A 15921-nucleotide genomic window follows, 5' to 3' on the forward strand; every position below is an offset into this window, starting at 1 on the left:
GTTGCCCACCATCCTGCCCACCCAACATAATTCTTTAGGTTCAGCCTTGGCCCAACTGCTGATTCCTCCAAATCGAAGAGCAGGATCCTCTCTGTAGGAAGGAATGAAAAACCTCTTTCCCCACCCCCTCCACAGCAACAAGGCAGCAGGAAGCTGTCTGTGGTCTCACACCGCTTGCTCCTCCCGCTGAGAAAGATCAGATTAGAAGCAAACACAGCATGCAGTGAATGGTTACCCAACTCTTACTTTGCAGCCTGTCTCAAAAACAGGAATAGTTAGCCCACACTAGATCTAACAGACTGGATGATTTTGCATCTTACATTCTGATTTCTCAGCCTTGCCCTGTCACCCCTTTTCATCCAACAACTCTGACGGCAACAATGTTGTAGATCAGGGCTTTGATTGCTTTTCTGCGCTTTCCCCCCACTGCTGAATGTCTGAAGCGTTTGGAATCTGAATGATCATAATTTAGCAGATCTAGACCAGGAGTAGTCAACCTTTTTATACCTACCACCCACTAATGCATCTTCCTTGATGGTCAAATTTCCTTACTGCTCACCAGTGCTAGATGGAAGGAGGATTCAGCTTGTGCCGTAGAACCCCCTACCGCCCACCTAGAATCCTGAAATGCCCACTAGTGGGTGGTAGGGACCAGGTTGACAACCCCTGATCTAGACTAAAACATTCAATCGGTTTCATAGCAGCTTTACCATCAAAGCATCCCCACATAGGAGTTTGGCGGGTGGCGCTGTGGGTAAAAGCCTCAGCGCCTAGGCCTTGCCGATTGAAAGGTCGCGGTTCGAATCCCCGCAGCGGGGTGCGCTCCCGTTGCTCGGTCCCAGCGCCTGCCAACCTAGCAGTTCGAAAGCACCCCCGGGGGCAAGTAGATAAATAGGGACCGCTTACTAGCGGGAAGGTAAACGGCATTCCGTGTGCGGCTCTGGCTCGCTGGAGCAGCGATGTCACGCTGGCCACGTGACCCGGAAGTGTCTCCGGACAGCGCTGGCCCCCGGCCTCTTGAGTGAGATGGGCGCACAACCCTAGAGTCTGTCAAGACTGGCCCGTACGGGCAGGGGTACCTTTACCTTTTTACTGGTGAGGATGCTTAGAATTCTGTATCCATTCTCTTTAGAGAATCACAGTATCATGAAGGACAGTTGGAGAGGTCCAGAGGGCTACATTTGTCCCCTGGGCCCCATTCCCCCCACCCCTCTTCTTAGGGACATCAAGCACAAAAGAACAGAAGCAATGTGTCATGTCCTGTGAGTGCCTGGAAATAATTTCTCAGTGGCCCTGGTGGATGGGGATTACTAACAGGAAAATCTAGAGCAGGACTGACAAAGAAATAAAGTGATCAAATAGGGGTGGCTGTCTTTAGTAAAAAAAACAAAAAAAAACCCCAAACCCTCCTGCCCAACCTGGGTTATATATTTCAGTCCCGGAGTGCTCCACCACTGTACTTAAGGAGTCTCTTGCTTCTTTCACTGTAAATCGGACAAAAGTATCAGTTTACAGCAGGGGTAGTCGGGATTCAGGTTTATGAGATAGACTCTTTTTTTGTGTGTGCTCTAACTCCCCAGGTCCATCAGTGAGAGCCAGGAACAAAATAAAAATATCTTGTGGTGGAGCCAGATGTAGAATGGGGGTCTTAGAACTGGGGAACATGCTGTTAGACTATTTATTTTTGGTACTACAACTCTCATCATTCCTGACCATTGGCCATGCTGGCCGAGGCTGATGGGAGCTGGAGTCCATCACCAGCCTAAGAGAGCTACAGGTTCCCTATCCCTGTCTTATGGCTATTGAGAAGATATGAATTGTGACATATTTGTAGAACAACAACACAAAAGCATGTTTGATTTGTTTAATTATTTATTGGAATAATTACACTGCATTTTTTACAATATATATTTGGCATATTTGATACAGGCACCCCCCCCCATTTGCACTGGGGTTACCTTGCAGGCCCCCATGCTCATAAGCAAAATCATGAAAATTGGGGAGTGCCCTCTAAAATGCTTCCAAATGTCCATTTCCCCCTGCTCTCAAGCTCTTTCTCCATGATGCTCTGGGGCTGGCTGAAGAATGCAGAGGAAAGCAGCAGCTGCTGCAGTGCTACCTCAAACATCAGCTGCTAGATGGTTTGAAAATTATTTTTTATAAGTCCTCATGAAAATACATCAGTATCATAGTGCACATTTCTCTGAAAAGATTTTTTTGGTATGCAATTTTGCCTAAGATGCCCACTTTTGCAAAGCTAATATCATGCATGCTTGTGTGTCATTTTCACAAATATATGCATTTATATGGACGGCTTCCTCATATATATGGATTTTTGGCTGGAGAACTGCATTGCCAAATTTGGGGAAGTGCAAATTTCAAAGGAGGGCTTTGCTTCCATTCATGCATTGTTTCTGAAATTAGGTAAGTTGGCCTTTAAATGTCAGCCGAAATGGATTTCTCCTCTAGTCTTATGCATGACACAGCATTACCTGGTTTGCTGTGGCATTTGGCTACCAGCCAGAGTTTCTATGCTTGAAGAAGGGGGTCCTGGTTGAAGAAGGTGGGCTCACATGTCCCAACCCCCCACCACCAAGAGCTCTGCATTGTGTCTCAACTCATGGCAGTTCCGACCATGTTGCAATTGATGCATGTGGGTGGGTGGGGGATGGGACACAACACGCTCCACAAAAATAGAGCAGACGATCTCTGTGGAGGAAGTTCTATATTGAGAAGAAGCGAATGAAAGTTCACAGTTAGAAAGCTTTTCTTAAAGTACAACTTCTGAGAAGGCCTGCTGAAGAGGAGAAACTGAACAGCAATCTTGTACAGTGGTACCTCAGGTTAAGTACTTAATTCGTTCCGGAGGCCTGTACTTAACCTGAAACTGTTCTTAACCTGAAGCACCACTTTAGCCAATGGGGCCTCCCGCTGCTGCCGTGCCGCCGGAGCACGATTTCTGTTCTCATCCTGAAGCAAAGTTCTTAACCTGAAGCACTATTTCTGGGTTAGTGGAGTCTTTAACCTGAAGCGTATGTAACCTGAAGAGTATGTAACCCAAGATACCACTGTACGTAGAAGCTCAAAAGAGCAGCACAGAGAAGGAAGACTATTTGTAGTTTCCAGGGCCGGGATTTTTGAGATCACTGTAAATATCCACTCCACGGACTTGGAGCTCCTGTAAGGTAAAAAAGAAGCAGAGTGTCAAGGCATATCTTCATTATTTGGCTGGCTGAATAGTCATTTCTTCTCCTTTGTCAGAAGTGCAACAGCCGGGACAGGGGCGTCTATTATAGGGGGTGGAAGGGGCTTCAGCCCTCTGTCTGAATTAATCTTCTTTTTGATACTTTGCTACTAAGAATGGAGAGTAAGGGGACTTGACTTTACAGTGGGCAGGAGACTTGGCCACCGTCTGCACATCCTATGGGATACATACATACATATAAATTAGTACATGGAAAATTTATACCTGACTGTGACTTCCCTTCTGAACATGCATTTCCTCATTTTTGGGGCAACGAATTGGAGGCAACCCTGACCACTATGTGCATTTTGATTTTCTGCCCTGGCATTATAATTTATTAATTAAATAAATTTCATAAAGTCTATATACTGCTGGACGACAAAAAACAAAACAAAAACCTCAAAATGGTTTACAAAAAATAGTAAAATTATCAATAAAAATGTTTTTTTTAAAGCTATTGAAAATGGGAAAAAAATTAAAAACAGCAATAAACTAAAAACAGATTAACGCGCACACCAGTATTCAACCTATCAGGGTATAATGCCTTGGTTTGCCTTCCCACTGTGGCAATGATTCAGGGCTCATCGTCATGGCAACCACTTGGCTCATCACAACAGGCCTGCTTAGTAGGCCTCAGGGTCGAAGTAAGGAATCACATGGTCACACTCACCTCATATGGGGATTCATGTGGAGGGTTCTTTAGGTCTCCTAAGAAGAAGAAAAATAAGTGTTTGCATGTGGGAGAGAAACAGTTCTGCTTCTTATTCCATCTGTGTAGTTCAGGTACTGCTAACCCGTCACCCTCTGTATGTTTTGGGTGAAATAGCTGGAGGATGACAGGCTGACATAGATGCTATTTTTCAAGCATAAACGAGACTCTGGTATTTGAGAGTTATATCAACATTTGTCAGTTACGTGTCTGAGGGCTTATCCACACTTCTTCTTGTTCTGCTGCTTCCCGCCGCCCCCAGGAAAACCGCTCTTTAGCTCTCAATCAGAGCAAACTCCAATTGGGTATTCTGCATAATGCTGTTTGTTCTGATTTAAAGCTAAAGAATAGGTTTTCCCTGGGAAAGGAGCTGGGCTTTCTAGCCGTGGGACAAGCAGAAGCGTGAAGGAGCCCTTAGTGTGAGGCATTCCTCTCAGATATTTGCCCAGCACACCCCTTAAGGCGAAAGGAGATACAGTATTGAAAGATTCACTGGAAGGGCCAGCCTCTCACCGGTGGCAGTGCTAGGAGGAGGCAGAGGAGGAGCCGTGTGACCACAGTGTCTGGCTCCTCCTGACGTCTTGACGTTAGGTGCGCAACGTTGGGATGTTGCACATGTGTGATGTCACACATGCAATAGTGCCCCCCCAATCACCCTCACAAGCCGGTGCCTCTGAGCTAGCATGACAATATCCTGGCTAAACTTGCTTCAGGGTCCTACAAATGGCTGGCCAAGAATAACTAGGATGGCTCTGAAGTTTCTAACCCTCCCCTGCCAGAGTCTTGTTCCTCAAAGGCAAATAGGGAGGCAAAAAAGCCTGAGCAGGTGGGAGCTGAGGTTACTTTGTCCTCCCTGCTCAAGGGAGGAAGGGTGTAATGCTGGTTAAAGTTTGTGGTTAAAAGGGTTCGGTTAAAACCTCCGGCTGCAAGCTGAGAAGGCCAAATTAGAAGCGACGCAGAGTTCTGCAAGTCTTTTCCTTGGCTTTAAAAAAGGAAACCTAGTGCAGCAAAAGATTGCTGCACACTCTTACATGTCACAGCCAGCTAAGCCCTTCTCCGGGATGCTCCATTCCATCCTCCAGCCTCCCTTTTCCATTTTTCCCCTTTCCAATTAACATGCAACATCCTGTGGCTAATGAGCGTGCTCAGTCTGCATTAGTCTGTTTCCTCCCCCATTGCTATTTATTGTCTACTTGTTGACTTGTTTGTGTCTGCAAACCTCTGGTTCTCACAAACTCGCTGTGGTCCTGTTTTGACTCCAGCCACAGAGGTGCTCTTGGGGAGCACGACTTCAAGCACAGAGTTTCTGGGGCACCGGAGCAGCTCTGCCACTATTACTCCAATGGAAGATGAGAGGCAGGGAAGGGCACTGGATTTTGGCATTACACAGAGCGCCACTGAAATATGAGACACCAAGTTCTGCCACTCACCACGTCCATTTGCTATTAAAGGGAGTTATGGAAAGTAAGCTCAGGAGCTGCAAACAGTGGCACAGTTGGAAGGGATTGGTTAGTCCTTTCTTAGCCTGCCATTTGCCTGCTTAGAAAAACAGAATCACCTTCCCAAACTGCTTTCCCATATCTGTGGGGGAAAGATACTTTTTCCACTTGTAGAGAGAAAATAGTTTCTTTGCATCTGTTTATTTCTGTGTTTCTAGCAGAGATGCACGCAAATTAGCACAAAGGAGAAGTTGGGGAGACAATTTCACTCCACAATCTTTTTTGCAGGTAAGGAGGAGAAATCATTCAACAGTTTCTTGGGAGTGGGTTCATGATTAGCAGCGACATTTCCACAATTCATTCCTTCCTTCCTTCCTTCCTTCCTTCCTTCCTTCCTTCCTTCCTTCTTTCCATGACATCAGCAGTAGCAATTATGCTGGCAGCCAGCTTTGCATCCTCCCCAACACATCCTTCCCAATGCCCAAGACCTAATGTCACTCCATAGCATTGTGGGGGACATGAGAATGGTGACTACCACTAAAAAAACCTTCGAATATTTGGAGAAAATTCTGCAAAGTGGCCTCCTTTTTCTTAGGGGGTAGGGTGAGAAAAAGAAGAATCTCAGAGATTTTCTCAACCCAGTATTTTGCAGTTCTCAACCCCAGTATTTCTGCTCAGCTCTAGTTTCTAGTCTTGTACCCATATCCAATCAAGATACACTGAACTTGTATGACTAGGTGGCTGGGACTCTGCTTTTGGCATAAGATGTACAGATTTTCCATATATAGGTTCTACACCCAAGTTATGCTAAACTGCAGAGTAGACGGGCAGGTTCAGCAGGAACAATCCCCCACTCCCCGTGCGCATTCAGTGGACACCCATGCAGCAGGTTTATAGACTTCTTGCCTTGTTCACATCTATGCATGTAGTGTTAACCTCTGCCATTTTTTCAGAAGGGGAACGATCAACCAAGCTCAGGGAACAATAATTGTTAAGTGCAATTCTTTAATTGACATAGAAATGGAAAATGCCTGTATGTGTATTGCTAAGGGTTTTAACAATAGGAAATTCTATTTGAGTATGCTAAAACAAAGTTTTGAGCTTCTAGATGGGCTAAATGTTGATGTTCGCTGCTCTTTCACATGAGTGTTTAACCTTAGATCATGTGATTAAGGTATTTGGTTGCAAATTGCCATTTTGAAGGGAGTTGCCTTTGGTCTTCTGTTCCCGGATACAGTGGGAAAAAGATGTGAAAATGAGTCTCTCTGGAAGATAATACAGCTCCAGGCTAACAGAGACTGTAAGGAGAGAAATACATTTGATTCTAGGTTTGTTTAGAGTTATTATATTTCCAAGAAGATGCTGAGCCTATGCTTGGACAAGTATATGTCTTAGGGAACTATCTGGATGCATTATTGATTATTTTTTTTACCTGTTTTGAATAAGTTCTGGCTAGTAAAGCTTTGAATAATACTTATGGGTCTGGACAATTTTTATTTGAAAATGAGTCATTTTTTATGCATCCATTTGCTTCAAGCTGCACAATATTAATATCCGCAATAAGAATGGCTTTTCTCTCCTTACCAGCTGATTGGCGTTGATGGATGCAGGCAGCCACGTAGTATACAGCCAATGCAATGAGCAAAGTGAGCAGCAGATCTCCCAGCACCACGCCGGCAATGGTGCCTGGGTTGAGCTGGTAGCAGCTGCCACAGTCTGGGGAGAAACAGCAGTGGAATCATGAGACACACAGAACAGCAGCCACTAGGGTTTAAAAAACCCCCACAAACTTCTCGACTGGGGACATTGTGAAAGGCAGGATTTAATATTATGAGAAAAAATATTAAAACTCTGGAGGGCCCCAGCTTCCCTGTCCCCACCATTGGGCAACTGTCAGCACTTGTCGGATCCAACCACCTGACAAGGCTGGGTGTCTCGATAGTGAGAGACTGAAAGTAGAAACTGTGAGTGGTGCAAGAATCTGGAGGAACCACAGTCAAGGAATTGAAACCTCAAAGAACAGGTGCCCCCTTGCTATATCACTGTTAGGAACTGAACAGCCTAAATAAAAGTTTCTTTATCACAGGCTCCCATATTCTGCTTGCATCATTTATTTAAAACAGTAGCAGCAGTAAATAATATGAAAGAAGGTGTGAAAAGGTTCTTACCTCTCTGGGCTTGGACAGCTCCTACGAAAAGAAAAGGAAGAAAAGAGAGAGGTTTGAGAAAAGAGAGGTTTGGCATGTTTCCCCAGGGCATTCCCACCACCATCTTGAGCCCCATCTGCACTGTATATTTAAAGCCAGTATCATGCCACTTTATAAGCAGTTATGGCTTCCCCCAAAGAATCCTGGGAAATCTAGTTTAAGGCTACTGAGAATTATTAGGTGAACCCACGTAATTTGTATTAGACATGCATCAGTTAAGCTGTTTGGAAGCTTTCTTCTTCAAAAATCACAAGCATGAGTTGCAAATAAATAAATAAATAAATAAATAAATAGTGGAAAAGCTGGAATTAGGCAAAATTATAGTACTATTGAAAAATGTTTTAGATTACAGGGTCTAATAAAAACCACTAGTGCTTTTTGTGTTGATGGTCATCTGCCCGGGGCAGCAGAAAATTTTGTTCTGGTGCCTGTGATGTGAGTACTGGCACTACATTTTTGACCAAGGGAGGGGAAGCATTGGATACATCTCACATGTGCTGCCTTGCCCCCGCAATTGAGGGGGTCCTGGGTCATGCAAAGTCAGAATAATGATTGCTTTGCTCATGATCAGTTTCTGTACCCAGAGAATTACTGACAGGCAAAGCAACACTCCACCTCCAGGTGACTAATCTAGGAAGCTGGAATCAAATGGAAGCAGAGATGTGAACTAGACCGCAATGCTGAGGCTTCTTTGAAATTAATCTTTTCCTGTTGATTGGTAAGGGCTCGAAAGCATATCAAAGAACAATCAGATGCTGGACTGGCTGGTGATGAAAAAGGGTCCAGAATAAAAAGTCCACCTCATGGTAGGGAAATCAACACCCATCTCTAAGCCTCCTGCAGTCAGCTGGTGCTGTTGAATCCATCTGGTGGAAACTGAGGGTGAAAACTGCATGTTATGTATAGTTCCGCAATTCTTTTTTGGGATAGGCTCTTATTTTTTTTTAACCAATGCAGCTGCTGATGTTGCCATTTGAAGTAGAAAACCAGCAGGGGTTCCTTAATTCTCTCACTTCACATAATTTTTCTACCAAAAATTGCCCCTCCAAGGTGTTTTCGTCTTCTTTGGAGAACTTTCCCCAGGAGCAGGAAAAACAGGGTGGAAATAATTGCATAAGGGGAGAGGGTCCAGAAGCCCTGCTCCCCTGTTCTGGCCTTCCTCTTCTAACTGCAGCTTCATCAACTTCCTTGAGTTAAAAAAAGAAAAAGGTCTCCAAAAGCAATCACCAAACTATCTGGAGACGAGACAGGGAACTTTTAATTGGCTCCCAATTCAGCCAAGTATAAAGAGATCAGTCTTCTAAGCTGTTCCAGTTTTCTTCTTTCTTTCTTTCAGACTTCACAACCCTATGGATCATAAACGTACAAATAACAGGAAAGGCCATAATCTCAGTTACCTTTCTAAGAGTCCTGTGCGTCTTTCTCCCCATGAGTTTGTGCAAGTATGAGTGTGCATGTGCATGTGTGAATGCACATTAATGTGCCTGTAGATCAGCATTGGGGGGCATGTACATGTGTTTGTGTGTGTGTTAATATGTGTGGGAGTGTGGTTGGCTCCAGCCACATCTGCCGGCATAACCATGTGCCTTAATGTATCTGTGGATGAACATGTCCCTTCCATTTCTTCAAGTCTGTCTATAAACAGGATAACTATCTGAAGTTACGTTTCACCCTTACTAGGTCCGCCTTATCTATTCTCGCTGGTAGCACTTTCCGAGGTCTCAGGTGGATCTCCTCTTTAGCCTTTCGAGATTCTTTGGCTAGGCTGCAGACTTAAAACCTGATGGATTCACTTGGTACATGCCCATGTTGAAACTGCCTGTACATCTCTCCTCTGAACAGCAGCCCCAACAGTAAAACAAGCCAATTCCTAATCCAGGGGTGGGGAACCTGGATATTGCTGGACTCCCATTCCCATCACCCTCAGTCAACACAGTCGACTGTCAGGGGTGATGGGAGCTGCAGTCCAGAAACATCTCAAGGTCCCCAGATTCCCCACCCTGACTTAATTCATAGGACCGGTGTTGCAACTAGGCAGTTGTAGACTTTGAACTTAACAGTCAAGCACATTACCTTACTTACTTGGGAATGTGATAAGACAGCCCTGCTGCTTTTCCCCTTCCAACTCATTCTGTAGAGTGGGACCCTTGACATCCTGCCCTAAGACCACTGACCTATATCAGGTCAGGCTCCTGATTTTGAGCCCCACAGCAGTCAGCGTCCCTGAATCACAAGTATCATTGTGTGTCCTATAGGTGGGATCATCTGTGCATGAGAGTTCACATATCATAGGGGAGGGGAAACTTTCTCAACCTAAGGGCCACATTTCCTTCTTGGCAACCTTCCAGTAGCCACATGCCCTGAGTGGGCAGGGCCAGAGGGGAAAAATGGGTGGAGCAACCAACATTAATTTTACTTTAATACAGTATGCTAATTTCTACATGGATGAACATATGTCTCTCTATCCTTCATCTAGATTTGCCAGGGGCATTGTCAAAGTTGAAAGGCACATTCCATCCAGGCAAAAACAACCATGGAGGGCACATTGTGGCATGCTGACTGGCATGCTGACCATTTAACAGCAGCAGCAGCAGCAACAACATCAGAATATCTTCTCCCACTGTCTGGTAACTTGTAAACAGAGGGGGAGCAGGGAGGAGAGTGGCGTAGTGAGCAGTATGGGGCATTGGTGAGGGGGTGCCCAGCATGGATGCAGCACTAATCCACATGGATTATGCATGTTTTTATGCATCTCAAAGAAAGTTTTGGTCCCTCTCATCACTTTTCTTACATATTGCCTAGGGAGCCCTTGCAGAGTAAGGCACCAGTGTTTTATGTATTGATTTATGCAATGCTCAGGGTGTCTAGGGAGTAAGGCTGCAATTCTAGGCGATGGGATGAGGAATCTGTAGCCCTCCAGAAGTTATTGGACTCCAGCTCTCATCCTCCCCAGTCTTTAGTCATGCTGGTGGAGGCTGATGGGAGTCGTAGTCCAACATCTGGAGGGCTACAGGTTCACTACTTGGTCTACAGCTCCCCCGCTCCCCCGGTAAGATCATTAAATCCAGAGTGAAAAATCATTTAGCTGAGCAACAGATGAGAATGGTGAGAGTGAATGCTAGAACATGTAGCTCTGTAGTTGAACTGATTGACATGTAGCTCTGTAGTTGAACTGACTGACGGTGCATTGAGGACAGACAAAAGGTAGACACTTATTGGATTGAGACACTGGAGCTGGAAGAGTGGGCTTTAAGCCTTTTCTCCATGCCATTCGCCTGAGCTAAGTTGCCCCTCTGCCACACAGAGGAAGCTGCTTTATAGTGAGCCTGATAAGTTGGCTTATCTAGTTTAGAATTTTCTGTTACACAGATGGGCAATGGAGCACCAAGGTTTCAGATGGAGGTCTTTCTGAGCCCCACCTGGTGATGCCAGTGATTGAACTTGGGACCTTCTGAAAGCAAAGTAGGTGTCCTATTAGCTGAGTGACATACCTTCCCCAAGAAAGCTGAAAATATTGCTACAGCAGCAGAAGAAAGACAGGCATAGTAGAAGAACTTGTCTTTTTTTTCTCTTTGGTTCCCCAGTAGATAGCAGCTTGGATGATAATGAAATTTAGACATGAGAAATGGTGGGGAGAGGTGTGTTAAACAAGCTCTCCTTCACCACAAATGCACTGATCGTGCACACTACCAGAAAGTGGTTTTAAAGTGGTTGGAGGGAAAACCAGTTTGGGGGAATCTGCTCACAGATCTCACAAGGCATGTTTGTTTTGGCCCTGAATGGCTTGTCACTTTCAGGAGATGGGCCCTTCAGAAGAGAGATAACGCCACAAGATCAGCCTGGGCTCATGACAACGGTGACACTTAAAAACAAAACCATTATCTTCAGGAAGGACTATCTGACAGGAAGAGTTGTTCGACAGTGGAACACACTCGCAAGAGAAGTGGTGGACTCCCCTCCCTTGGAGGATTTTAAGCAGAGGTTGGAATGGCCACCTGTCATGTATGAGATTCCTGCATTGCAGAGGTTTGGACTAGATGACTCTCAGGATGCCTTCCAGCTCTAGAATCTGTGTTTCTGTCTAAGGCTGTTGACTATCAGATGCTGCAGAGAAGCACAGATCTGCTTTAGATCATTCCAGAGACATCTGGCTGGTCACTGTTGGAGACAAAATACTGGGTATCATGGAATGATGCAGCGCAATCCAACCTATGTTTACTTTAAAGTCTGCTTCACTGCGTTAAGTGGGGCTTACTCCCAGGACCCATAGCTTGCTCACCTTAGACTAATGACTTGTACTGCTCAAATCTTCTGTGCACAAGTGTACAGGCTGTACACCTCTGGTATAGGGTAAAATGGATAGGGTCCAACTCAGGGCAATCTGGGGTTGCATCAACCCAATCCGGCCAAATCTAAGGTCAACCCAAATACAATTAGCGTACCATTCTACCCCATACCAGAGGTGTACAGTTTTTTACATGTAATGTTCAGTGAGTGCAGAGCCTGTACACTTGTGCGCAGAAGATTTGAGCAGTACAAGTCAACAAGTGTAAACGATTTCACCCAAACACTTGTATATGTGTTGGACCAGCTTGCAGTTGTATTCAGTGTAATGTGTGAACAAGCCGCTTGCCTTGCTGGATTAGTCTAAGGTGAGCAAGCTATGGGTCCTGGGAGTAAGCCCCACTTAACGCAGTGAAGCAGACTTTAAAGTAAACATAGGCTGGATTGCGCTGCATCATTCCATGATACCCAGTATTTTGTCTCCAACAGTGACCAGCCAGATGTCTCTGGAATGATCTAAAGCAGATCTGTGTTTCTCTGCAGCATCTGATAGTCGACAGCCTTAGACTGTGAGAGAGCAGCCCTTCCTCTCTCACAAGATGGAAAGGGATAGAAAGAGACATAGCAGACAAAAGCTGCAGTCCTAACCTGCCCACTCCCACCCCAGTGTGGGGTTAGGATAGAGTACAGGTGCTTCTCCACTCAAACTATAGTGAGACACCGGTCACACAATGAGCCCAGGTAAGTGAGTGTACCTGTAACTCCCAAGGCTACCTCTGATCAGTGGGTGGTCTTGCCTAATCACCGATTATTCAGGACCAACTAAATAAATGTTGCTGTGGCATTTCTTCTTCTTCCTGGGGTTTTGGGCTAGTGGGCTAATGGGGGGAAACAAACAAGATATGTGTCCTATGGTGAGTTTTTTTGTAGGGAAGTTTGAGTTTTTGGAAGGGAAGGTGTGGGGAGGTCTGGCTGCTTTAGAAACTGTCATACTGATGTAAGCATTTAAAATTTTTAAGTGCGCAAGCACGGTTACGCACACACACACACACGTCAGTTCTCCTTGCTCTGTATTACCGGAAATGGATGTTCAAGAGTTACACACACCAGCTAATGACTCATATACACCATGCTTGCTGGACCTGACTTGGTCTGCTTCTAACAAACAGATGTCATATCTTTATTTTCTAATAGTACCTGAGTACAGAAGAGCAGTTTTATTGCCTGGTTTTACCCACCAATATCCTAGACAGGACAAGGATAGATGGTGTCTTTGTCCCCGTTTGGAGTTTGAAACAGCGTCTCGTGTATTTTGCTACTGTAGATGTTACCAAGGGGATAGAGAACATGTAATTTATTCCCTTATGATGCAGTTTCCTAATCAATCCTTAGGGACACTTTTTTTTTTTTTTTGGCGTCTCAAAGGAGGTCTAATAAATCCATAAGAGGCAGATTTAGGGAAGCGCAACCAGTTTGCCTGCACTGGGAGCCGAGAGGGTGTTGCAGGACCAACAATGGAAGGTGAGAGGTTGGGGAGGGCACCGGCTCAAACCGGGCGCTGCTGAAATATTAAAGCTGCATCCACCACACCAGCTGAAGGAGAACTATGCTTAAGCAAAACCTTCCTGCGAGAACAGGATGTTTGAAAGCCTCAGCCCTGTTGAAAGCAAGAGGTAGCGGCCACAGATGGACTAATTTTCCCACCCCAGGTGAATGAAGGGGAAAACAGGAACTCTCACAGAAGAACATAGCCACCACTGCCCCCCAGATGTTATCTGACTACAACTCCCATCGCCCCAACCATTGTCCATACTGCCTGGGGCTGATGGGTGTTGGGAGTCCAAAAATACCTGGAGATTGCCATGTTGGCTGCCCCTGGGTTAGAGGCTGGCTGCTCAGCTTCCTGCACTGCCAGCCCCCAAACATTCTCCAATCTACAGCACCGAGACTCAGGCTGCATACACGAAATATATTCGTGCATTGGAATCACACCTTTCCCCTCAAAAAATTATGGGCACTGCAGTTCGCCTCACAGAATTACAAATCCCAGCAACCCTTAACAAACTAAAGTTCTCAGAATTCTTTGAGGGGGGAAATGTGCTTTGAATGTGATTTAAAGGGATAGTGTGTATGTCACCTCAGACCTTTCGATGCAATGTATTTAAGGTTACTGCTCAGGTTGTGCTCCTGCCCTGTTCACCCTCTTCCCACAATCACTTTTCTCTCTGCTAAGGGAGAAGATAAGCCGAGCCGCTGGCACCCAGGAGAGTCTTTGTGGGCCCTCTGTTTGAGCAAAGTAACAAGGCAAGCAATTAAGCTGATGTTTTAAAATGGCAGTTTTTAAACTGAACACGGGAACATAGGAAACTGCCTTATACAGAATCATCTAGCTCAGTTTTGTTGACGGTCACTGGTAGCTTCAGGCAAGCTTACTTCCCAGCCCAGCCTTCAGATGCTGAGGATTGAAACTGGGGTATTCTGAATACAAAGCAAATGTTAAAATGTTGAGCTAGGATCCTTCCCCAAAATAAAATGAGAATGAGTACAAAGCTGATTGAGCAACACAGGGAGGTAGAAAAAGAGAAAGAACGGCTGAAACAGTCACACAGTCATATTGTTCACGTATGTGTCAGTTGCCCCTAAATTTGGGGAAAGAAAATATCCTAGTGAGATTATGGGCATGGGAAGCTGCTAGAAACCGAGAGAAAGCAACAAGTCATGGTCCGATAGAACTACCTGTGAGTTTGTGCGGGGTGTGTGTGGAAGAGGGGAAGATTCAAGTCTAGCTTGTTGTGTTAGTTTGGGACGGACACAACAACCTTTGGGCAAAGGTTGGAGGTGTACTTTAGGGCAATTTGTCCCAAGCTCTGACAAGAAAAACTGTGTAGCCCAAGACAATGCAGAGATGTCGCATTTGTTGAGAGTTGTTTGGTTGGTCAAGGGCTGGTCGTAGCCAAGGAAGAAGAGTCACAGTAAGCAGAGGAGGAATCAGGAAGTTCAGAGGAGGCTGAAGAGATGGGAAGTATTTGATCCAACTCACCCAGCTGTGCCCAAGCCAAGCCCAGAAGAACATGGAGGACAGGGAATCCTGGACGGCCCATGGCGAAACCTCCTAAATTGGGGATCAATCTGACGCTGACGTCTCCCTGGCTGAGGATGATCCGATTCTGGGTTCCCAAGGGTGCGGAAGCCAAACCCCTAGAGACAGCAGTGGTTGTTTCTGGCTGAAGAGCAAGGAAGGAGAACTTGAAATTGCTTCAAGCAGGAAACCTCAGAAAAGAGGAAGGGAGATGTCAGAGGGGCGGGAGTCAGATTGTGGGCCGTGATCTACAATCTAGTCCACAATCCGAATGGAGAGAAAAGAGACCAAAGGACGAGATGTCATCACTGCTCACCCACCTCACCAATTCCATCAACTTAAATGGACTTGAAGATGCCTTGGAAACGTCAACAAGTCCAAAACACATCAGCCAGATTCCTGGCTGGGCTTCTCTGTAGAACTCGTGTAACTCCTGTTTTAAAGCAGCTACGTTGGTTGCCAGTTTGTTTCCAGGCCCAATTCAAAGTGTTCGTATTAGTGTTTGAAGTTCTAAAGCAACCCAGGCCCCAAATATATGAAATACTGTTTCTTTCCTTTCTGGTGTTAAGATCAGCAGAGGAGTCTTCTTCATAGTTCGGCTGAGGGACTCACCTGCTGCTGAGGGCCTGAAGGGCCTTGCCTACCTCCTTCCATCTGGGCAGAGATGAGCCAGTGTGGTGTAGTGGTTAAGAGCGGTAGTCACGTAATCTGGGTAACCGGGTTCGCGTCTCCGCTCCTCCACATGCAGCTGCTGGGTGACCTTGGGCCAGTCACAGTCTCTCAGCCCCACTCACCTCACAGAGTGTTTGTTGTGGGGGAGGAAGGGAATGGAGAATGTTAGCCGCTTTGAGACTCCTTAAAGGGAGTGAAAGGCGGGATATCAAATCCAAACTCCTCCTCTTCTTCTTCTTCTTCTTCTCTGTTTTTGTTTTTTAAATTGCTTTTATTTTTTTACCTAT

At 45.5% G+C, this 15921-nt stretch overlaps 1 protein-coding gene across 1 annotated transcript; it reads right to left on the minus strand.

Moving 5' to 3' along the window:
• Positions 1–1854: 1854 nt before the first annotated feature.
• On the minus strand, positions 1855–15151 carry TYROBP (transmembrane immune signaling adaptor TYROBP). The gene is made up of 5 exons (XM_083453379.1): positions 14924–15151; positions 7561–7581; positions 6977–7108; positions 3915–3952; positions 1855–3178 (listed from the first exon to the last, which is right to left on the minus strand). Exons 1-5 carry the CDS (start codon positions 14982–14984, stop codon positions 3110–3112), a joined length of 321 nt encoding a protein of 106 aa, XP_083309505.1. The 5' UTR covers positions 14985–15151; the 3' UTR covers positions 1855–3109.
• Positions 15152–15921: the final 770 nt, after the last annotated feature.

The sequence above is a fragment of the Podarcis tiliguerta genome, assembly GCF_965153285.1.
Source record: "Podarcis tiliguerta genome assembly, chromosome: 8".
Lineage (NCBI taxonomy): Eukaryota > Metazoa > Chordata > Lepidosauria > Squamata > Lacertidae > Podarcis > Podarcis tiliguerta.

Excerpts from the sequence above, each read along its gene's own strand:
- TYROBP (XM_083453379.1), bottom strand. The coding sequence starts at position 14,984 with ATGGGCCGTCCAGGATTCCCTGTCCTCCATGTTCTTCTGGGCTTGGCT. Across the intron at positions 7,109-7,560 it reads AGCTGTCCAAGCCCAGAGAG|ACTGTGGCAGCTGCTACCAG; the intron begins GTAAGAACCTTT and ends GTTTCTCCCCAG. Across the intron at positions 3,953-6,976 it reads CCATCAACGCCAATCAGCTG|GAGACCTAAAGAACCCTCCA; the intron begins GTAAGGAGAGAA and ends TCTTCTTCTTAG.